This window comes from Triplophysa rosa, linkage group LG15 (assembly GCF_024868665.1).
Source record: "Triplophysa rosa linkage group LG15, Trosa_1v2, whole genome shotgun sequence".
NCBI classification, from domain to species: domain Eukaryota; kingdom Metazoa; phylum Chordata; class Actinopteri; order Cypriniformes; family Nemacheilidae; genus Triplophysa; species Triplophysa rosa.
In genome coordinates this window covers 14,734,442-14,760,176 of record NC_079904.1, presented here as the reverse complement: position 1 = coordinate 14,760,176, position 25,735 = coordinate 14,734,442, and the positions used below count along the sequence as shown (strand labels likewise).

Below are 25,735 nucleotides of genomic sequence, written 5' to 3'. Positions count from 1 at the left end.
TATTAATTAATGCACCATGAACTATCATGAATAATAAACAACACAACCTACAACAATAGTGAAGTGTATTGAATAAGTGGTATTCAAACCAAAGGTACAGAAACCACAAAGGAGTGACAATGTTTGGCACCTAAATTTATTGAAACCCAGAAGGCTGCAACTTCCATTCTTTTATTTACCGTGATTGAGGATTAAAATAAAAAGAAGTAAATCATACTGATGAGCTTTATGAGAGATGTACACGTTTAAGAATACAGACAGTATATACCATTTTCATTTTACACCATGATGCTTGTAACTCGAAATCACAAATTACAGCCATTAGTTCAAAAATAAATCTGCCGCCTTTGTAACAGATCAGCAGGAGAGAAATCTTTGAATTAAACACAATGTGCACACTGGAGGAATGTACACATCTGCAGAATGGATGAAATGGAAATTTCATTCAACATGACTATCAATGCAGTCAAATCCCCAGCATAAATGTGATGCAGCCATTTCCCAAGCACCATGTTATCACAGTCCTCTGAGATGATTGCCACAATGTTTTTAATACAATACAAAATGTAAAAGAAAAAGAATGGAATGATGTTTTACAAAATAAAATATATAAAGTGTATTATGATGATAAATGAAATTTATATGTGGAATTTGTAAACACTTCTTTCAACAATTTTCTACAATTCTGTAAACAACGATAAATGTTAGTTTCTTATTATTTTATACAGCTTCGATTATATTTGATCAAATGTACTTGTTTGTAATATACTAAAGATAATACAGATTAGTAAATATTCCGAATACCTTTTTAAACTGCATGTACATTTATAAAACTGACATAACCGTGATTTTTTTTTTTGTGCAAAATGCTTAAGTGAGCTATGATTTTGGCATTTTTTGAGAAACATTTATGTTGGTTTGAATAACAACACGGACAAACACAAAAGTCAAATGACACACCTCCAAACCTTATGCGAATGTTCCAGGATGTTTTCCACAATTTCTCAATAAATATCCGAGCCATTCAGCCTTTCTTAATACTGTGCAAAAAAACACGGGTTCAGCTAGTGCAGCGGGCCTACCGAAGAGAACAAACAAGCAAGATTCAGGACACAGCTTTCAGCCCACTTGTGTCCGGCGCTACATTTATTTTCATTTTGAGAAGTTGATTTTGATCTGGAAGGCGGCTGAATCAGCGTAAGGCCTCTCATTCTAAATTTGCGCTTTCATCTAGAATAAGCACTGATGCCGCAATGAATAAGCAACAGGCAGCGGGTCGAGAGAACGGAACAAACAAGGAAGCCGCAGAGAACTACAATGTAACGGGTTGTAATGACCCTTTTGGCAAACGTTGGCACATTGCACGGTACGAAGAAAACCACATCTATATTAAATAAAATTCTTAATAGATTTGAAAAGGAAAATATACAATTTGCTGGTATGGACACACCTACACTAAAACTGAGGTGGTGGAATTGAATTTCATGCCTGCCCGATGATCAGATAAGAGGAAAAGCACAGTTTTACGTCTCTTGTAAGGAAGTATGATTCAATAGAGCCTTTTCCATCATTTGCCTAAATGTTGTGTCTCTTATGAATGTAATAACTTGCCCTGAGGCAGCTTTGTGAACTTTGACATTGACCCTAATTACGCCTCAAAGGAAAATCAAACATTTTTTACGAAGGGAAAAGTTACAGTACTGCAGAACTGGGCATCTATAAACTAAACTCGGCTCAAAGAAAGTAATTTTATCTGCGTTCCTTCCTTCAGTCTACGAGGCGTCTCCATCACAGGTCATCGTCCCCGATTCCTTCAAAGGCGTAGTTTCCATGGAAATCATTGCCGCTGATGTCGTTCGCCGAGTTGGAAGAACTGAGTCCTCTCAGGGAAACAGAAGACAGCTTGGTCTAAACAAAACAAGAGTTCAGAGTAAACCAAACAGTTTTGAAGTCATTTACATTGTAAATTCATTTACAAAGGAAGTGAAACCGATGACATCACTCACCGAGAGTTTGACTACTTGTTCACGACTGGGATCAGGAGAATCCTGAAAAATGGAAATTAGCATAGTGCATTAACTAAAGCACTTCTTTTATATAAACAAAATCCATCTGTTCTGCATAAACGTCATGCTCACTAGTAATGGAGGAGATTTTACAGCCTGCTGACTGTCGGATCGATGGACAGGTCCGTTCAGTCGTTTCTTCTGCATCTGCTGGAAACACGAAACATTCACCAATGTGCAAAATATTCAAGCTCATGAGAACACTCTAAAAATGTGTCATCTCTCAAGCAATTTAGATTTTCGGAAGTCTTCACACCACACGAGAGAGAAAATAAACAGATTCAGACCGCTTTTCGCACATGGCTGAATATCAGGAATAACTCACTCTTGCATGATACAAACACATACTGAAACACTTTCAAAGGTATCTGACATGTACTTTAAGGAAGCCGAACAGAGGCAGACTGACCTTTTTAATGCTCCCGCCAGATTTTTTTACCATAAGCTCATCGACCATAGACTGAAGACAGATGCTCATCATGATAGCCTGTGAAAACCAAAAGATCTCTTAGTACACTGGTTCTGAACTGGTGGGTCATGGACAGAGGGGACAAAATGCATATATTACAATTTGACACATGTAGGTCTTGTTGCATTTTGCGGTGTGTGGAAAGCTGTGCATTTGATTTTTTTTATTTTGGCACAGATTTACAAATGCATAGAAAATATTTGTCCTAGTGTTTAATAATGTTATAAAACCAATGCAGATCATGGTAAACTTCATTTTCCCACATATGAAGTTTGCTTGATTTAAACATTCCTTTTTACAAACAGTTTTGTTGTTTACTACAAATCTGTTGATGTCTTGTGTCACCCCTTCACGTTTGTCATAAAACCCGGAGGTTTTACACTGTTTACAATGTTGGCAAGAAAATAAATGAAATAAATTTTGTTAGCTTTTAGGGATGTCCATTTTTAAGAACACGATTATTCGATTATGATTAAAATTATCGATCAATTAATAGTAGGGCTGTCAAACAATTAATCATGATCATCCAGAATAAAAGTTTGTGTTTACATATGAAATGTCTGTGTACTGTGGATATAAAATGTGTACTATATAATTTAAATTATTGGTAAATATAAATAAATACATGTAAATATTTCATAAATATGTATACAAGTATGTGTTTATAAATGCAAAATTAATATGCACAGTACACAGACATATATTACGTAAACAAACTTTCTAGATGCGATTAATTGCAATAACTGTTTGACAGCCCTAATTAATCGATTAATCATTAATACCACAAAAACCATATGATGAGCTCCACAGTATCAAGCCCACATATACATCGGCAACTGTACGTTACCGTTTAAAAGTTCAGGGATGTTTTTCACGATCCTAAATATATTTGTATCTGAAGGCATATCTGATTATTTAAAATTAGTTATGAGGAAAAACAAATCTGACTTATGCAATTTTGCAGTTTTTTATACCATCTGCTTGCACGATTACTAAATGCATTTGTGTTTAAGTTGATTAATCGACATTCAGTAAGCTCAATCGATTCAATTATAATGATCAATTAATCGATCGTTTTTTAACTGTTAAAGGGGTCATATGACACGGCTAAAACGAATATTATCGTTTTAGATGTAATGTAATGTGTATACACGATTTAAGGTTCAATTTAAGGCTGTATTTTCCACATACCGTGTATGTTTGTATCTCCTCTCTACCCCGCCTCTCTGAAACGCGCAGATTTTTTACGAAGCTCATCGCTCTGAAAAGCGAGGTGTGCTATGATTGGCCAGTTAACCAGTGTGTAGTGATTGGTCGAATACTGCAAGCGTGTGACGGTAATGTAACGCCTCTTACCATATTTGGAACATCAGGTTCCAAAGCAATTGTACTGACAGCTACGCCCACCTTACTTGAGTATACATTTGGGCGGTCTTAGTCAAATCATACCACAAACTGACGTAGATTTGTGGGGGTGTGGTTACACGAGGCGTTTCAGGCAGGTCTGGGTGAGCATTCGCTTTTAGATAGAATGCATCTTTTGTTCCCACACTTTCATTTGTGCAATTTTACGTGTCTAATACAAGCATGGGCAACTTATAACACACCAAAGACAGAAAAACACGTATTCGCGCCATATGATCCCTTTAACATCCCTACTTGCTTTGGAATCAAATCTGTCAAAATGACATTGTGTGATGGCCCATGATACAGCACTAACCTGTTGACTGGTGATGGTGACCCACTGCAGACGGTCTTTGCTCATCAAGTACTCGAAGGCCAGCTCTAGTTTCACATCACATTTGGTAGAACTGCTCGTGTTCGCGGTACCGTTCGCCACAGGCACCTGCTACATGATCACACCAGGTTATTATTACAAACCCCATCACGATAATCCTTGTTATTTATGCTGAGGCAATTACACGCACCATTTCTAAAATCCTCTACATGGCAATCACCATCAAACCTCAATTACTCATCATTAGCCTCTCTCAAAATGTCATTCCTCTCACGCAACACCTCAAGCCCTACACGCCAAAATGTCTCATTAGAATCGACACAAAACAGACACCTTGTGCCCTGTTCTTAACACATACAAAGGAAACCTTGTTGGTCTCATTAGAGAGACTACAGCCATGATGGACCCAGTGTCCGGGCTGCACTCTCCGGAGACCACTGTCAGAAACACATGTAGGTTATTTTAGGGGAGAGACCAAGACCACTGTGGAGCTGAGCGGAGGCAACAAGCTCACACACACAGCTGTTTGCATTGGACTGAACTGAAATTATGCAGTGTTACCACATCACCCCTGAGAAATCACTTGGATTCGGTTAGTTTGAGTGCAGAATTTGTTGTCAATCTGCCGTGAGGAAAAATAGGAATGGGGTAACAGTTCTTGCTTTGGCACATACTGCAGTTACTATTATATTCTTTTAAACAAACTGTAATCATTTCATTTTGTTTTCAGATACTAATGATTGTAGAAAGCTGTGATGGCAAGTACGGCAGGAATCTGTCAGTCAATAAAATAAATATGAATGGGTAGATGGAGGAGTGTCTGTTAGCTGGCTGAGGGGTGCAAGCGAGCAATGAGACGGAGAATGAGAGTCTTTTGTGCTATTGTAAGTAGCTTTTTTGCTCATTGGAGTTTCAAATGAACTTCTCGTTTTCAGCACAGAAATAGAATCAATCCAGACATGCCTGAATGGACAGTCATAGCAAGATTCTTAGCTAAGACCCAAAGGGGAGTTTTTGTCTGGATTCTTAAAGTGATAGTTCACCCAAAAATGAAAATTCTGTCATCATTTACTGATGAACACAGAGAAATATATTTGGAAGAATGCTGGTAACCAAACAGTTCTTGACAAACATTGACTACCATAGTATGAAAAATTACTTTATCTTTTTTTTTTTTGTTCTGTTGAACACAAAAGACATTTTGAAGAATGTAGGACAGCAAACAATTCTGGGGCACTTTTGACTACCATTTTTTTCCTACTATGGTAGTAAATGGGTGTTGAGATCTGTTTGGTTACCAGCATTCTTCCAAATATCTTTCTCTGTGTTCATCAGAACAAAGAAATGTATACACATTTGGAATAACTCGAAGGTGAGTAAATGATGACAGAACTTTCATTTTTGGGTGAAGTATCCCTTTAATATACTGTATACAGCAGTGGCTAAATGTGATGTAAACAAAGATTATTTGCAAGAAATTTTACTTTAATGGTTGAACCAAACCATTAAAATATGAGATTTATCAGTTATAACTGTTAACGACTTACAGATGACGTGACCCGCCAGCATCTCATGCGTGTGACTTTGAAGCTGCCCTCTTTCATCTGCTCGTTGGGCAGTTTGACATGAAAGTTGAGTTCGTTGTTGCCGGCGCCGACTATGACGTGACAGCCCTTCTCTGGAAAATCTGTGATGCAAGGATCAAACTTGATGTAGCCGTAGTACTTTAGCGTCTGAGCCAATCTGATGAACTGTTGAACAAAGACACAGCAAGTTAAAAAGACGTTTACTGTTTCTAACAGACACAAATGGCAGTAATACTGAAGCGTCGCCACCAGCATACATTCAAGTCTCAGGCTAGACTTTAATCTCTTTCAGTTCACAGACATGTGGAGGATGAAATAACGCAGCCTAGTGGAGCTCAGACGTACCTCCTTCTTTGAGCCCTTCTCCTGCAGGGATTTCAGCTGTCTGTGCTGATCTTTGTTCACCAGGATCCAGCCCCGCTCGATGTCAGACACCGTCTGAGTAGAAACGGATAGTGATGAAAGAAGTTTCTTGTTTCTCTCGCACTGTTACTTTTTTCTGTGTAACTACTGTGTTTTTAACAGGATTTCCATATTTTATTGAATATTCCAGCTTTATATTCAGAGACAGCAATACGTAATTGAATAGTTGATCAAAGTATTTATTGCTTTGTGTTTGAGCATTCTGTGACCTGTCCGGCACAGTGACATTTGCTTAACCTATGGCGTGAGTTTATGCCAAAAAGTCGTTTGTTCTAGCAATGGCAGATGAGGGCGGTGTTTAGGAAACCTTTGTGAAAATCATTTTTCGCAGTTATGTTTTGTGTTAATTGTGATCTAGAAATGAAACACTAAAGCTACAGTACATAACCTTTGCCTCTATATTGCCATCTTGGTTTGACACATAAAATTTACCACGAAATCATAGCCAACAGCTCAACTTATAAATCATTATAAGCTTAACATTGTGAATTTGTGTTGAGTCTGGTTCGAACAACGTATTTTTGTTTATTTTAACCAAAAAGGTTACGTATTACACCTTTAAACAAAGACCATCATTTTTTAAAATAACCACAAAGCATGTGAAGAACAGCAGCCACATTATTTTTCACAACTGACAACACATCAGTGACAAGTGTTAAATTTGTAAGATACCACACAATGTCATTTTAAATATGTATATATATATATATATATATTAAACATATATTTACCTGAGCGTACAACAAGTTCAGTCCCACACGGTTGTCCATGACATCACTGTCATACGCTGTGTCCCAGTAGCTGAAGAGAGACAGTAATGATAGTTAAGTAAATGACATACACAATTTAATTTCAACTTTTGTGATCACATCTATTTTCTAATGCATTTTTACTGCATAATCACACACTCGATACAAATGTGCTTAAGAAACAAGATGATGATGGTTTGCCAATAGTTTGAAAAAAGGCTACTGTCCTTTTATATAAAAACATCTTTCTAAGAGAACCACCACTGCAATGCGAGCTTATCAATGCTAAACAAACAAAGACTCCATTTTCCATTAAATCTTATTTGCAGGCCTTTAGACACCATACAGATATGTTTTATTATTGGCTTGCTAGGCCAGGATGTTCTGGGTGATTCTGCAAGGTTTTTAGCATAGTTTTATGTAGTGGCTAATGTGATTTTGTCATATATTTTCTTCCCATTTCTTTCCTCTGTAAGCATACAATCAGTGCAGTCAGATTTATATCCCCATTTCTGATCTAGTGAACAGGTGGGATTTGGCTGAAGGTTGTCTGTACTCTTCTGGAAAGTAGGTCAAGAGGCCTGTGCTTTCTCTTGAGAGGAAAAACTAAATACCACCATTCTGTGACCTTTTTCAAAAGTATATAATGAACTTGTATGAGCTATACATGAGAGATGTTATAGCCGCTAAACCACTAAAATGTGCTAATGTGCTCTTTATATAACTTTATATGTTTTGTTATATGCTTTTTAAAATCTAGATTCCATTTCACAATGTTGTTTCTATGTTCATTCTGGTAATATTATTATTAAATAATTCTCCAAAAATGATTCCCATACAGTATGTTAATTATAAAATCCAAAGGTCATCTGATGAAAACGATGCAGTTAATAAACTACTTGGAACATCAACACTCATACACTGTGCATGTTACCTTTCCTGCAAATAAATATTTCATTTATTTATTGATTGTACAGTGTTTGTATTGCCCTTACACTATAGTGACAGATTTATAAGAGTTAGAAAAGGAATGTATAAATCCTGCAACGCCCAAAAATTCCCTATCCCCAGGATCTGAAATATTGCATTGCATGGACATTGGAATCACTGTGAGTTACAGTTTAAAGGAACCACATGAGAAACGATCTGTTCTTTTATGCTCATCTCTACAACAGGAAGTCAAAATGTGCCTCTCTAGTGAAGTTAAACGGGGTCAAAGACGGAGCCTTGTGGGGTGCCTCTTCCTAAAGCAAATATTCATGTAGAACAGTCTTTGGGAGCTCTGTTTAAACTGTTAGTTATACCTTGGCAAGTGCTTGCGGTGATTCAAAGGAGTATTTTAAAATCTTGACGCCTAAACAGGGCATTTTATATGGTCTATTAAATATACTTCAAGTATACTTGGCTTTTACTCTAAACAACATAAATGTATAAAATTTAGCTGTACTCATCTGTTGCATATAAAAGCACTTTCAAAATGTTCAGCCTTGTACCTTTTGCGGAGGACGATGCGGTAGTCAGGACTGTGCAGGCTGGTGACGGACACGTAGGGCAGCTCAAATTCTTGCAGTTTCCTCACGTCTGTGGCACCATAGGAGGCAAGAAAGATTTTGTCAGTAGAATGAGAGAACAGATGAAATGTATGAGTGTCTTCACACTCAAGGACATTTGGACAGTAAAACAATGACAACAAACAAAGTGAGATGGGGGAAGAGTCCATCTGGCTAAAGCCTCAGAGGCCACAAAAACATGTTTATCACTTTGTGTGAAAGGAGGGACATAAGGAAGGAATGAGGGAGGGAATCAATTCTGCAGCTGTTAGAAAAGATGTTTTCTCTAGACTCGGGAAAGGAGAAATGGTAGCCAGGGATTTAGAACTGAAATGGGCACTAGGCTTTTTAGAAACACTAAAAACAGGAGAGTGAAAAGGAGACAGATCTATAGCGCATGCCTTCACAACTTTGTCATTCTACTCTGTGTCTTACCATTTCAGTAGTCTGACATTAGACAGCATGTTAAGACAAGAATGATATTATTTGATGGGAGTGTCCTTTTAAAAAAATAAGCCATGAGAGGTCATGTGTCACAGTGATGTTATCAAGGGTATAGGAGTAGGAATCAATTTTTTTTTGTCCAAAAATGCCTTAAAAAATGCATTGACATATTCAAGTACATGCAAGACTTTTTCTATAATTGTCATTTCATTCAACCAATATTTAAAAAATGGTTGGAGCCTTGATGGAAATTAGTATTAATGGAAGGAAACAGTGTGATCACTTTTTTACATATATTTTTTATTATTTTTATTTATACAAAATAAAGGCTAATTCTTTTTTTTCAGTTTCCTCTATTTGTGGTTTCTGTGTTTGCCTTTACTAAATCACTTGTAAGGGTGGAACACACTACCTCTCATGGCTTACTGTTATGCAATAGTGCCAACAGCAGTATGATAAAAACGCCAAAGTTCAAGACACAGCTCCATTTGAAAATGATTATTTATCGTAAACATGTTAAGTCACCATAATAACAAAAATGAACAATTCTTCTTTTTTACTATTTATTATATATGGAATACTGCAGTGTTTATTATAAATGATTTATCTGTGCAGGTCTTTTGCTCAATTTATGTTCCCTCGTAATCTCACCAAAAACATCTTACCCTCCCTCTCCAAACCACATCTCTGCATGATATACATCTCAACCAGGGGGTGGGATCACCTCCAACCATCCAATCAATTCCCAAGAGATGAAATCAAGTCCCGCCCAACATTTTTTTCTCATTAAAACCTTCAAAATAGTGCAGTATTTTCAGTTTTTTGACTATTCTGCAGCTAGCCAAACATGTTTTTGGCACAGATCTCTTGGTCTCCACCATCTGTTCTCCCCAAAATGGGTTCTGTTTGCAGGCCATTATGTTTTTCTGTGTTTTTGTCAAAAGCATATTACTGCCAAGAATGAGCAGGGCACCAGGATGGGCTTTTGGGGAGGATTCTTAGGGGGACTGGTTTTCATCATATCTGACAAGAATTTTGCATTCAGGTGAGGATCTGGCAACCAGCTGAGTGGTAGGCACATAGCATGTTATTCCGCAGGGACGCGCAATGTTTCTGTTCTAAAAGCGGTTTAACAATGACCATGCATGCGTATAAAAAAGGATTATGGAAAATTCTGTAAACAAAACGACTGCGATATATCTTGACAAGGTGAAGGCTGCCAAACATCTGAGTAAAATCAGAAAAGAGATGCCCTCCAGTTTCAAGAACCGAACAAACACTGTGGTATCTGAAGAATAATAATCCCGCTGCCAAAATCTCTTTTGCTCGCCGAAGGATTTATCCTCTGAAAGACTTACAATTGCGTAACGCACAAAATAAATGAAAAATTAGAACAAAATAACCAAAGAATGGCCTATTTCTTTGCAATCTATTTACCCAGTATGCAGTGAACTAATGATGTGTATTGTGCAAGAAATGGAATCATCTACACTTCAGAAATTCATCTGTTTGTCCCTTGGGGGCGTTTGGAGAGGAATGATGTAGGCACACAGTACTGGTAATTTAAGAAACTGTTGGAAGCTAGAACATTATTTAATATGAACTCGGCAAAGCTTGAAACAATCTGTTTCATTTTGGACAGAGTAAGTAATCTTATCTCTGCATTTCAGGCAATGCACAATAAATCAATACAGTGACAACCAATTTGAATATCGCTGCTGCCTGCATTTATTCTTGCCAACAAAGTCTTCACAAACATTGTTTATAACAGACTGAAGGAAAAAGCAACACAGTACATCTATTTGTATTGAAGCGTTGTTTGTTTTTCTATCTCTAGGCAACCATAATGCAGTATTTTTTTTCTTTTGTGTATTTTATCTCAAAGTCGCATATCTGCAGAGACAGAATGCTTCTAGCTAATAGGGCTGTCACGATGTTGAAATTTGGCTGACGATTAATTGTCTATTAAAGCAACACTAGGGAGTTTTTTGACCTTAAAATAATCTCTCTAAAATTATTTTAGAGGTAGGACAACTCTTAACTGGACGAATTTTACTGCCGCTGCTACCTAAGCAGCCCTCTATCGGCTGAAATCACACTTGTAACTTTGGTGTGCGGGAAGGTACACAAGCACCGCCCATCACCTGCTTTAAGGCATACGTCACGTTTTACTCGTAGCCTGGGTGAAGTTAGCCAACAGCTTAAATTCAGTTTATACTTGAGCGTCGGACCTATGCCGTAGCCTGTCGCGCACCTCTCCAAAAATGTAACAACACGTCAACTCAACGCGGACTCTACGCGGACCGCAAGCTCTGGGATTGGTCTGTTTGAACCCCTCCCTCAGGTCAAAAAATGCTGCGATAGAGTCATGTTTACTCAAACGCAATTCCGAATGAATTATCCAAGTAAAATATTTGTGTTTCTGTATTAAACATCTCAAATCTGCAACTAAAGTGACTGTTTACTTGCCGCTATCACTGCTAATGCTTCTCAAACGAGCTTCTTCTTCTTTGGCTCTTGTCTTGGTTACAAGCAACACGCGCGTGGACACTAACGCCTAGTGGTCATTGCCTGTCGACGCGGACAACGACATAGAAGTATAAATGAAAACCGACCCGTAGGCTACGGCGTAGAGGCTACGGCGTAGGTCCGACGCTCGAGTATAAACTTACCTTAACAATAAGACAAACTATCTAGTTCAACGCAAGTCTCCAAACCATCACCATGGCAAAGCCAGCAAAAAAGAACAAAGAGGAAAAGAGAGAGAGTGATCGATCGGACACGAGCCCGAGCACAAATCAATATCTGACGGATTTACACTCAGTGGCACGAGCTGCAAGAGGCAATGGGTTGCAAAACGGATGGAGACCTAGCCTTCCTGCTACTGGATTTGAAAGTCTTATATGTAAATTTTTTCTTACTGTCCTGTACTTTTGAGCTTATTAGTTATTAGGCTGTGCTCAGGTTGTTTATTGACGCACTAACATTACTGGTTCACAATTTGTAACAGTATGGTAGACTAGAGATAATGTAATGTTGCTGGGTCTCAATATGAAGCATGATCATGCCTTGTCACGATTTTAGTGTTATGCTTGTAAACAATTACTTCCAAACCACAATAAATGCTTTATGGTCAAAAGTCGCTGATTCCTTAGTTCATGCACTTGGACTAATTTTATCGGTATTTACTATATGCTAGGCACTATTCCCATAGCGAGTTGAGTGTAAATTAGTGATTGCACCTATTACACAAAGCACAATGCCTGGTCACGAGTGTGTTTCCGAAAATATAACTACAGAAAATTATTAACGCCCATGTGTTGTGTTATGGGTGACTGCAAATGTGCTATGTAGCTAACTGTGACGAGGGAGGCGGGACGAGAGCCGTGAGGGAACGACGCGAGGCCGGTGGCGCTAGTGATAATCAGTGTCACAGCTGTGCGTTACACCGGTCTCGCATCTCTCACGGAGGAGCTCCGGAAGCATAAGAGGAGAAGTGACATGAAGGTACGACGAGAGAGGACCAGGCCTGGACATTATGTGTTTTAGTTATGTTTGTGTACTTTGGTTTTGTTGTTTGTTTATTGTATTAAAAAGTTTATTTAATGTTCGCCGGTTCCCACCTCCTTCCTCCTTTTATACGAACATTGCTACACTAACGTTAGCACATTAGCTCCTATGTAGCTAGCTCGCAATCACAGCTAACAGCCAGCTGCTACCGCAGAATTTAGTTTGAGATATTAGTATAGCCCAGTAGTATACCCCGCGGGAGCCAAAAGAGTGCTTTAGTACATGCACAGTTTATGAAGTGACATGATGTAACAGCGGTTTCTGTTTAAACAACGAATTCACTTGTATTGCGCTGCCCATGGGGAAGCTTTTACAGTGAGAGTATTTACGAACTGATAACAGACAATTGCGCTTATCAACCACATGGGGGAACCATAAGCAAAAGTTCTGTAGTGTTGCTTTAAATAATTGCGATTATGGCAATTAATTGTCTATGTAAAGGCTTTGACAATTATCGATTAATTACAATTAATTAAGTCAATGAATAAAATATAGATACATTAAGAAATGTGAAAATTCTGTAAACAACAGATGCTTTTGTTGTCCTTATGTTGTTCCAATTGCTTCCATTGTTTCCCTCATCTGTAAGTCGCTTTGGATATAAGCGTCTGCAAAATGTAAATGTAACTAGTAAAAATCCCTATAGAGTGACATTAACAGAAAAGAATAAAACTGAGATATGAGGATGATGCAAATCTGGAATCACTTTAATAAAACTCAAACACAAAAAGTACAAATCTGATACAACTCAAACGATAAAGAAATGTCATTTGTATGTAACAGTGAGTGCAGATCAAGGACAGTGGATGAAAAAAGGCTCACTTGTTTTCTAAGGATTTACAATCATTGCGGTTATCTGAAATAATTGCGATTATGTCAAATAATTGCGACGAGACAATTATTTAATAATTCTGACAGCCCTACTAGCTAAAACTTAATATTAAAATAAAATGATTAGATGTTTATGTTTATTTAATTCCCTAACTCTAAATATAAGCAGCAGTTATAATGATGCCTGGCTTGCCTAAATTAAATTTAAGGCCTACAGCAGCGCCGTATCATGCCAACAACAGCTTGACCCAAGCGTCATCCACTTGAACTCGGTTTACTTTTGAGAAGAGTGGGCGGCCTTCTTCACTGAACACAGCAGACTTCTCTTTTTAGCTGCCAAGAGTGCATTTGGATTCAGTCATCGAAAAAGCATGTTGACTTTTGGATACAGTTCACTCACGCCCGAGCCACGTTACAGTCTGAGCCTGCACAGATTTCTACCAAAGTTTAAGGTCAACGAAGGTCAAAGGTCATACTCACATGTGCAGCCCCCATCCCCCCTCTCCTGAACCAGAAAGAGGCTGAAGTATCCCACCAGTTCATCAGGGAGGTCCAGATTTGAAGCCACAGCCTGCCAAGAATATTGTATGCGTTATTATTTATCCACGATGCGTTTATTACCACCGCAAAAACTGAACAACAAACATCTATAGGTCAATAATTATGACATATTGCCATCAGAATACATGTTTGCTTATGTAGATTTAAAAAGAAAAAAATACATTAGCATTTAAGGGAGTTGTTATAGTTTTGTTTTATTGTAGTTTTATTAATATTTTAAGCTAGGTTTTATTTCTATATTTTTAGTTCGCTTGTTAATTGTAGTTACATTTTTTCGCAATAATGTTATGTTCTGTATAATTATAATTTCTACATCATTTATTTTATTTATTACTTTATTTCAATATTAATAGAGTTTTTATTTATTTTCAGTTACTCATTTAGTGCAATGACTGAGATAAGTTTGTATTTTTCAAATAATATTTAGGCCGATGTTTTATTTGATTTCAATAAACAAACATGTTTTTACACTTTTAGTAAACAATAATAACCTTGGGTACAAGCACATACCAAACAAACCTGAAAGATCCAGTCTTTGAAAGAACTAAGAGCTGAAAAAGTGGTTTGGATATGATCCTTTTCACAGTCAAAATGTTAAACATTACACCCTTGGAGGTCTCATGATCGAGTTACTCTATTACGTATGAGCCAAGTTTTATGCAGAACACTTGACTTTCCATCAGGTGCTAAAGGGCGCTTGAGGCCAGCCCTGTGGTTGTGAAGTACAGTAGAAAGCAATTGTCCTGTGGCGGTGTGTGCTGTGTATGCCTGCGGGGTGCAGGGTGCATTTAAATGAGGAGTCACTGAGAAACAGGCTTGTGTGATTCACATGAGAAAGATGTAATATATAACCAAGAGCTCCTCAATGCATCAGAGCTATTAAGCTGCAGGCTGAAATGTGTGATTCTGATCAGAGAGCTGATGTAAAAATAAATTGTATGCATTAATTGGCAAACATAAAGTCTATACATTTGTAAACTCACAGAAACACCCATAAAGGTAAGAAAAACTGCATTTATGTCATTTTTATGTATTTCTGACATTGGACACATTATGTTACTTTATAAGACACAAATGATCTACTGTTTCGTGTTAATTCATATTAGCTCACTATTACAATAAAAGTCAGGCAGCTATACATGTCGAGATATTAATATTCAAAATGACATTAATACATAAACCTGATGCTGGTGATGAACTTTAAGAAGCCTTGAGAACGCAGGGAAGACATTCTGCAGACCACTTCTTTGTAAAGGACACAAAACAACATTCTCACCTCGAGAACGTCTTCGGTTTGATCAGACGTGAGGATATCGATTTGGACTTTCTGGCCATTGGACAGGTAGATTTCCAGCTGCACCTCCTCAGTGGGGATCTGCTGTGTCTCCTGTGCCAAAGCAAGAAAGTGCTGTTCTTTAAAATGCTTTTAGGAAAGACCTTTGCGCTCAACACAAATTCAACTTCTGCTTCCTGGCAGATTCAGCTGATGTCAATGAACAATCTGATGAACACGCAATACCGGTGACATCAATCACACCCTTTCAGGCAAACTGAGAATGCAGGATGGGAGGAAGCAATGTGGTTTCATTTCCCGTGTATTCATGAGGAGCTTCCATATGTGCTTTACTTAAAGCGTTTTTTATTTATTTCGATCTTTACTGAATGAAAAGACTCCCCTAAATTAACAAATTAATCTTGTCAAATTGAGACCCATCCCCCAAATAATATGCTCATAAATAACATATTTTGAATTTAAAACAGGAATGAGTTTGCAACCCAGGGTATACAAATAAACACAAAGCCACATGGGCCAAAACACAACAGTGCTGACTAGAGCCGACTGTTATTTATGGATAAGCCTCACTGTTCTTTCACCGTCCTTTCTTTCGCTTTTTGCAGATTCATCTTTATTCTTTCCTGCATGATTCGTCTCCTGCTGAGGTGCATGGCCTCACAGCAACAGCTGATCTTTACAGAGATTGGAAAATGAAAAAAGCAAGGCCAAGTCTAATCTCAAATTCTGTTCCTGCAGACTGCTTTATGAAGGGCACCTGGGGGATCTTGCTGAAAAATTCGCCTTACAGAGAGTTACTGGAATGTAGGAAAGGGGTAAAATGCCACGGGTCTGCATTCAACAAGCATAAATCAAATCCTCTTATATTTTCTAACCTCTCATTGTTTTATTGGGTCGTCATGTTTTTCTCAACCTGTTCCCTCGTTGTTTTTTTGTTGGTTCATCTTTATTGGCTTACTCCTTTAACCACTCTTGAATGTTTTGAATTCTCAGCATTACCCGACAGAATTTGAAAGTAAGATTCACATTATTGAGAATTATGATGTTAGAAATGTAATTTTTACATCATAGGACAATAGAAAATATGTTTGAACGTGAAAATGAGAACAATCATTCTGTTTTAAAAAGGGTTCATTTTAAAGCCATAAATTGACAATTATGCGGCTTCATGAGGTTATTTGAATGTGTTAACTTACAAGAACTGTTCGTGTTTACAGTACATTATATTTACAGCAAATAGGCAGAAGTTATTAATTTAACGGTAAATAAATGATGTATAAATATTATTCACCTGTTGAGCTTTTCTTAAGAAGCTGTTAAACATCTCACTGGATCCCAAAATGGGGTCCTGGCGAACTGTGGGGAATGAAAGAAAAAAAAAGACAGCAGTTATTAGAAAGTTGAAGGAAGCCATCATGAAAATACAACTTTCCAAGTAATATGAAGTATAACAGCGTTGTAAAACATTAAGAGACAAATTTTCATTTAATCAGCATTTCTAGATGTATCGTGACCATTGAATTTCAACAAAATCAAACCTCAGGAGTGACAAAGTTATCGAACAGCAATGTAAAAGACTGACAGCATGACAAGACACATGAAAACTGTGAGAAAAATCGTGGTCGTAGGGCTGAAACGATTCCTCAAGTAACTCGAGTTATTCGAATACAAAAAATCATCGAGGCACTTTTTGTTGCCTCGAAGCCTCGTTTAATCCATTTACTACAGTACACACGGAGCACTGCGTTTCCCCACAGACCGTTATTACTGACGCACAGCCCGCTAAACTCTATTCATGTTACAGGGCTCTAAAGTCTCACACATTCACCGTGAGACACACGCATTTTAGTCTGTTCACACGCATGTCTCATGCTGATAAATAAGTGATTAGCTTATTGAAATGGTGAACTGCTATTTTACTTAGTTTTAGTCTATTTTGCGAGTGAAACTTGTTTGAGTCCATCAAACTAGATGCTGCTGACTAGTGGATGCAGAATTAAGTTATTTACACATGCATCTGTCTGTTCTGCGTGTCTGAGTGAATGAACTGCACAGTTTAACGTGCTACACGCGTGATGCTCATGAATTTGTCTGCGTCTGCGCTTTATGAGGACATGAACACATGAACTTCACCTCCAGAGTTGCTCTGAGAGTTTACTCCAGAACATTTTACTGAGTGAAGCTAACACACTAAAAAATAAGCGTCTTCCGATGACCTGCCAAAATAAAACTCTGTATTTTTATTTGGACAAATATATTACTATTTAATAGTAAAAAAAAGAAACTAAAACTAATTTAGATAAACTAAATGTATCATGCATAAACTGAAGTTAGTCGTTTACCTTTGAAATTATTCTTTCTATTTTTATTAATGTTTCTTATTTATACATTTGTATTAGGCCTGTATTGCATTTTGAATGTAATATGGCAATGGAATGTACTAAATGGGTTTAGTTTTCACAGATATTAATGTATGCAATTTCAGCAATAAATATGTAAATTTTTCTAAAAAGGAAACAAATTAGTTGTTCATTTTAAGAGACCTGTCTTATTTTCCTCTTGTATATTTAGTATTGCTCTTTAATAAAGAAAAAGAACTTATTATCCGAATACCCAATTAATAGATGGAAAAACCAGTAGAATACTCGATTACTAAAATAATCGATAGCTGCAGCCCTACATGTACAAATATTACTCTTGCATTGCTTAAAGGGTCGATTTAACGCCATTTCATGCATACTGACTTCTTTATGTTAAACGTGCTAGCTTCTCCTGCTTAACATGGTCAACTTGTCAAAAAACGAGTTGGACGTATTACGTAGTATTTCTGTGCTCGATACACTCCCCCAAGGTTCGTATAGGTTTCGGAAAGTGTTTTTCTAACATGAAAAACCCTTACATAACAACTTTCTTAGTCCCTCATTGGGCAATTCTTCCAGGAAAGCACGCCCACGGGAAGGCGAAAGAAATAACCTGCCCACGCGTCAACCAACGAGCGATAGGAACACCCGCCTTCCATTAAGGTTGGCTGCGCTGCGTCAAGATTGGCTGCGCTGTGGGCCTGCAGCTGCAGCTCGTTACTCTTGCCATAGTGAGAGAAGTTGAGATGTGTTTGTTTGTTCACAACATTTCAGTGATGGATGTTATATAAACGGTGGATACAACGCTGGTTTTTGAGATCGTTTGAAACTAATAGATGGAGCGGTCCCAGCGCTAAAAGATGATGGACATGAACTGCACGCGCAAAGTGAAACTAAATCATATGTCTGTGTTTTGTTGGCAATCGGCACGTACGTCCATAATGTAAACAACACAAACTTATAGTGAATCAATCGATGATGTATTGTGTGATCGTGATTTAGTTCCTCCCCCCAGGAGGTCGTATTTTTACGGAAATAATCATACAGCTGTATCTATCTTTTATAAATGTGATCAAACTAAATACTCTTCGAAGAAACTAAGTATGCAATACTACTCTATATGTACTCAAGATTAAAATGAGATTGGCAGAAACTGCGCTTTCAAAATAAAAATAATAAAAGTGAATATGAACTTGTTTTCTTTGCAGTAATTGAGGTCGGGAAAAAAATACAGAGCATCTGTTCTGTTATTTTCACCTGTTTCGCCAGCTTTCACCCTTTGAAAGAGTTCCCGGAAGACTTGTGGGTCAAGAGCAAACAAAACAGTTCACTGCAATGATTCAGATATCTCGTTGGTATTTGAGAGCAAGGACAGTCTAGGACAAAACATTGCTGATGTCTGCTCTCTCTACAGAAGCGATATGCCTTGAACTCAAATCATACAAAGTGAACATAAAACAGGGAAGTTATAAAATGTTCTTATTGGTAAGTTGTGCCATTGCATGCAGTTGTTTAGTTATTTTTCAGAATGTGGATGCTTGTGTAACTCTTTAAAAGTTTCAACGACTTCTGGACATATCTGAATTTTCCTGACAGTGTTCTGTCGCAGTTGAACCATAAAGCTGTCTTCTATGCTTTGAAAGTCGATTTTCAAACTCAAATTCTAGGAAATATTGTACAACATAACCTTTTCTTAAAAAATTCCACTACGGCTCTCTGACTCGTTTTATCTTAGAAAAAATTGCACAAACAGGAACTACAATGTTTATTTTCACTTCCAGTGTAGGACAAGGCAAGCAACCGCTCGAATACCGTGAACGACACTTTGCACAAACTAACAAAATATTCAATGTGAACAGCTTGTGTGTTTGTACTGGTTAATTTTCCATAACTGCGTTACTCAGTGATGTAACTTGGGGGAGTCGAAGCCAACAGCGGCTCCCAGACTGTGAGCAAATAAGCTCAACAAGGCTTAGCTTGTTCGATGAAAAGTGCCAGTGCTGGGACAGATTAGAGCGAGCGGCTCTTGGTGCTGCCAGAAACGCTGATTTGCCTTTGTGTGTAGTAAAACTCAACCTGTTACAAGAAATTTATGGACCACACTGGTGGTCCAAACAATTTCATGACTTCTCTTAAGGGATAGTTAATCCAGAAATGATCATTCTGTCACCATTTATTTACCCTTATGTTGTTCAAAACCTGAATATGACTTCTGTGGAAAACAAAATAATTTTTTTGAGAAATGTCTCAGCTTTGTGTCCATATATGGAAGTCAATGGGGCCAATGTTGGTTGGTTACCAACATTCTATAAAATATCTTCTTTTGTGTTCTGCAGAAGAAAGAATGGCATGCAGGTTTGGAATGACATGAGGGTGAATACATGATGAAAGAATTTTCATTTTGGGGTGAACTATCCTAGTTTTTAAGCATTTGCAGGAATGACAAAATATTAACAAGCTCTATCCTCTTTCAAGAAGACCAGAAACATGGGATTAAAGCTCATTTTGGCTCTGTCAGTAAATGCTTTAGAGTAGCATTTACAAATGTGATAGAAAAGAACCAGAAAAGATGTTTTCATCAAAATAAGGGGGGCCCAGGACACACCCACCCATTACATCATCATCTTAGACCAGTGAAAGTTAGAAGGTGTTTAACCCTAACCAGTATGAACTGTGAGCACTAAAACAAACTCAAAAACACTTTAGCTTTGCCCAGATGTAGTCCAAAATGTTGACCTTTCAAATGATAACCTTTTCAGTTAAAAAGCATTCTCACCAGCTTGCATGTATTTTTCTAACTGTTCTCTCCTCTGATCGACTTCTGCTGGTGTGAGGGTGAAGATCTTCTTTGGCGGAAACGCCGGCACTACGTTGTTTCCGTATTCTTTTTTTATCTGAAAGAACACAATAAAACGTCCATTATCTTCTTGCTGATAAGGTCAAATTTTCAAATCAAAAACTCTCTGAGAGAACAGACCTGAACAACAGACCACTCACTGCCCTTGACCATTCTGAAATACTCTGCTATGTACGATGACTATTGGTCTCATGCACAACAAGCTAATAAATTTGGTTACACATTTCAAAGCATATGCTAAAATCACACCTGCTGTTGCTCCATCTGCATCACTAGCCGGGTTTCCATCCAAAGTTGTGAATTTAGCTTATGCGCAAAATTGGAATATCGCATAAAACATTTGCGCATAAGCACCGTTTCCATCCAACCAGTCAACAGTCACTTCCTAATAAACTGCCACTAAATATCAGTAAGAAAAATAAGAGAAGCCACTGAATATAATAATTTTCATATATAATAATGCTTGCGCAAGCAGACGATTACGAAACACAATAAATGCGGTGCTTTTGTGGATGCCTGCTGGGAAACACAGTCGTGACAGTTCTAAGAGGCAATTACAGAAATACTTTAACGACTTTGCTCAGGCATTTAAGAATGACCATAACAATATTTCTCATGCTGTGTAACAAGATCAGTACTCTGGTTAGTCAGGTTACGCCGTCTCATAGTGCAGTTACGTGACTTTTTGGAGGAATTTATTCAGCAAATGTTCCATCTCCCATTATTAGCATATACCCTTTTTCGCAAAAATGAAGCGAGTGTAAAAACTTTTAAAGGTTTTAAATTTGAAATTTAGCGTTTCCATCACTCGTTTCTGATGCGAAACTTCAAAATGCGAATAAAACCTGAGTGATGGAAACCCTCTTACTGATCTTATTTAATGGCACAACGCATGACTGTATGTTTATATAGACATTACATGAATTGAAAATAACAGAAAAACCACTTAATCACCAGGAACAACAATTTTTTCCAGGTGAGTTTTTTAGAGACTAATTATTAAGGTTTAAATGCCCCACCACTTCATGACAACATTCGCAAATTACATATGATCTGACTAGACCCTGAACACCTTGTTACCTAGACAGTGAATGTGAAACAACACAATATGGTCTTGATGCCGAGTTCACTGAAGTTTTCGCTTATTCATGAGGATAGACGACATTAGTGGTTGTCACAGAGTGTTAGGAAGACTCATTCAACAGAATCCTCTTATGAGAAGGGCCTTTTATGTTACAGGAAGGTAAACGTATACAAAAAACACTAATAATGAGTCAACGTACATAAGCTCAATGCAAGGCCCAGCTTAGTCAATATGCTCAGTTTATGTTATGGGAAGGCTTACAGCAATATTTCTGCAAATCGTGACTAGGATGTCCTTAACAAATTACTCAAACACCAGAGCTGGGCGAAATAGCAAAAAATGAATCATATATCAATAAAGGTTATTCAACTAAATATAAAAAACTATGAATACATTTGTGTTAATCAAAACCTAATAAGCCTAAATAATAATAATAATAATAATAGTTTTGTTACAATTATTTAAGTTGAGGCACTAAAATAATAAATAAATAAAATAAAAATCAATTGTAAAAATGAACAAATAAATAATCAAATGAAAAAAGCACGTAACAAAATTGCTAAAAATGATCTGATTATTAATTGACTGATTTAACAGCTATTCCAAACTATTTATTTAAATATTGCCTACCTCATGAGGCTTTTCATGTGTCTTTATTCTAAACCAATACTTAAATACTTGCTACACTGAAATAACTGATGAGAAGTTTCTTAAATAAAGCCCATGCTTTTAGACATAAAGGGAGTTTACCTGTTCATGGAGGCCTAGAAGTTGGCTGTAACGTACACGACAATGCAAGACGCCATTGACGTGGATATTGTAAGCCTGGGAAGGAAGAGAACACCACAATTAGTCTTAAGTTAATTATTTATTTTAATCAAACAGCAGCACATTAGCCCTACCCCAATAACAAAGCAATTTCCCTTCATCTATTCATCCTGGAAGACCTTGAATGCGTTCAGTTCACAAGTTTTCTTTTCCCCAAAAAGCCATTTTCTGACCTTTCTTTCATCTTTTCAACTGTTGCTGATACTGCATCCGTGCCAATAAATACATGCAAGAAGGCTCTGTAATCATATTTCAATAAGCACTGACTGCTTCCCACCATTTGTTGTCACAAGAATGTGAGCCGACACTTTTTGTGTTTTTGAAATGGCTTCATTTCTGGTTTGGGCACATTAAAATCAAGGGACACATCTGATCTATTGTCTAACTACTGTTGTTTTGACAACACATCATTTTACACATCCTTAGCTGTTCAAGAAAGTGACAATGCTTTGTGCAGTAAAAAAATAATGGTCTAGACAAGTGGAGGCATTCTTTATACCAGTGTTTCTCAAACTTTTTCATTGTATGGCCCCCTTCGTGTAGAGTGCATCCTTTTGCGCGCCCCCCCAAATGTATAATCTTAAACTTAGAATTTGAATTAAACCAAAAACATATTCAGTTAGACAAAGCTGGAACATTCAATATTTTGGTGGGCTCGTTTTCTGATGTTTGATTGCATACAATTTATGAAAAACTTCTAGATTTCATAAAATGCCACAAAATCTGTGGCCCCTCTGGATCCATCTTGGGGGCCCCCAGTTTGAGAACCACTGCTTTATACAGCGAACAATCAAGATTGGAGAGCATTATTTACCAAGTCAAACTGCATGGCAAATTACAGAAAACATCCATATTTCCAACTAGAAGACACAAAAAAACTAGGTGGTCTACAGGGTTCAAAGTACAGGGACTCCCAAGAGAAAGACTTTAGAATGAGAAAACCAAATATGAAAGGCATTCTTGCGGGTTCTTAGAATATGTAATCAAACCAAAGTACAGAAGTGAGTTCTGCATGCTGGTTTATTATTAAGTGGGTTGTGTAACACAACTTCTTTTTGCCTTACTGTGGCGAAACATATGAACCCCATTTACAAGCATTCATGTAACTGAATGAGATTAAGAAGACCTCTGCGAATTTGTAACCATGACCCAGTTATTGACAGCAATATATGCAATTACGACAGCTCATACATGTGAGTCATCAAAGATCTGACAGCAAGAACAAGCACATTAAAAAGCAGGATAAAACAGCCATGTTCTTACTTGTCACTAAATAAAAAAGGGAGAACCATCACACTTTTTACCATTGGTTTGAACAGGACGTCTGCCATTTACATTGCAACCCCCTCACATTTGAGGCTCCTCTGCAAAGTGTGCATATTTTGTGACCTGAGCACCTCGAAATCCTACATGGCTTTAGAGGTCAGATTGTCCAAACAAACCAACTCATTCATGAGTGAATGCTGACACAAATCACACATTCTCTACTTATAAACAACTTGTGGTGGCTTGGGGAGATTTAAGCTGTGTGAAACAACAAGCTAAGTGTGTCTAGCTACAAATATAAAAGCTGAAAAAAGTAAAAAGGTTATCGCAGTGAGAAACAACTTCCTTGCACATCTGGACATCTGGCTAACTTTCTGTGGCCTTGAAAGACTTACGACAACTTCACTGATAGTGTCTGATGAAGAAACTCTCTGAATTTGTCACAAATAAACAAACAACGACTGTTCCAGTCAGTCGATACCATAGGACTTTGATATCGAAAATAAAATATGTTGCCAGAAAAAACTCCGCCCTGATTTAGATCATTTGGTGACTAAGAGTCAACACCACAGGGTGCACGTCTGCACTACATCTGACTCAAACTCCGCGTCAGTATCGACACCGACAGATCTCAACAGATCCTTAGAAACCAAAGTCTGTTATGAAAAGGTTGTTTAGAAAAATGAGCTGTCATGTCCCAGATATTATTCCAGTATCCCGCCATGAAAGATAACTGTTATGCTGAAAGAAATGGCATTCTCGCACTGCATATGGCTGAGGGTAGGATGCCAGGACAGCGGAGAGATAGCGAATGCAACTTCGTGGATTCAATCCAATTCAATTACAGTTGTTGGAGAGTGAACACTTATCTGCTTTCACGTTCAGTTTGACAAACACCTGCCACTGTACATTTTTGTTAATTATTAAGTCCTTTGTTGTGACACCTGGAATAAAGTTTGAATGTCTAACTTGCCTGTATAAATGTATAACTCCCTCTGCTGAGCAACACTTCCGCTAAATGCTGCTATAAACAATAACACTGGAAGTGGTGAGCAGTGACGTCTTGTAACTTACATTGATATAAACGCATCTTTAAAAGTTATACGATGCTCTGTGTAAGATTTTCTCAAGTTTACAGACAAACACTCCATAGGAGAGTCATACAAATGTATCCGCATCTGTAGTAATGTTTAAGTACCTCCAAAAGCTAGCAGCATCTCGTATTTGACCTCTATAAACTCACCACATATGTAGATCCGTTTTCATCGGACCGGACCTCCGTCTCAGGGATAGAGAAATGCATTCTTACTGTACGATCAAACGTTAAAAGCGAGAATATTCAGAGAAAGTCCTCGGTGCTAGTTTGCTGTCACGAGAGTCCAAACTGACTGACGCAGGATCTACACTTTCCTACGTTGTAGTCGTATCCAGCCTGGTGCAAATCAGAGATGAATTATGCCACAAAAGTTCCCTTTTCGCTACTTTCCTAATGTTCGGGGCTGAACTTTTCCAATAAACATCTAAGCAGCAGCCATGTTGCAACTGGAGGTAATTCCACGTTCATTGTGGGTATTTTATCAGCCTGTGTCGCCAGTCCTCTCACCTCCTCGCGCAGTGTAAAAGAATGTGGGGATGAGGTCTGCGAAAAGCAAAGTATCGTCGCAAGGCCCGCAATCTAATTAACTTTCAGATTACCCCACGCAAAGGTGGTCCGTGTTTGTCCAAAGCCCCCGTTTCTGCCTATACTGGTACATACGGACGAGTATGGCGATAAAACAAATAAAGAATTGTTTTTTTTGCAGCGTGCATTCCGAGATACCGATGCAGTGCTCGTATTTAAGGTGTTATATTTGATTTACATTGTAGCGAAGCCTTACAGCACTACAGAACAATTCGCTCTGCTATAATGTGTTCAATATGTATCTCTGCTGCTCTCTCTTGAAGCGTTGCATTGCAACAGTCCGCTGGATCAAACCATTCAGTGCAGATCGAGGGGGGAGTCGTTGCGTAAAAACGTTAATTCGAGATGTTGCGAGCGCTGTTGTACTTGGCGTACGGA

General features: G+C 37.8%; 1 protein-coding gene across 4 annotated transcripts; it reads right to left on the bottom strand.

Annotated features, from left to right (window-relative positions):
• Positions 1–114: 114 nt before the first annotated feature.
• On the bottom strand, positions 115–25,622 carry snx17 (sorting nexin 17). Of its 4 annotated transcripts, none has more exons than XM_057352890.1 (15): positions 24,920–25,622; positions 22,333–22,407; positions 20,418–20,535; positions 16,573–16,637; positions 15,264–15,374; positions 13,907–13,997; positions 8,525–8,612; positions 7,014–7,083; positions 6,205–6,297; positions 5,821–6,024; positions 4,256–4,384; positions 2,476–2,553; positions 2,139–2,216; positions 2,007–2,048; positions 115–1,908 (listed from the first exon to the last, which is right to left on the bottom strand). In XM_057352890.1, the coding sequence occupies exons 1-15, from the start codon at positions 24,977–24,979 to the stop codon at positions 1,789–1,791; spliced, it is 1,422 nt and encodes a 473-aa protein (XP_057208873.1). In that variant the 5' UTR covers positions 24,980–25,622; the 3' UTR covers positions 115–1,788. The 4 variants fall into 4 exon arrangements, with proteins under 4 accessions (XP_057208873.1, XP_057208874.1, XP_057208875.1 ...); XM_057352891.1 differs by having other exon boundaries at positions 2,139–2,213; XM_057352892.1 differs by having other exon boundaries at positions 4,256–4,381.
• Positions 25,623–25,735: the final 113 nt, after the last annotated feature.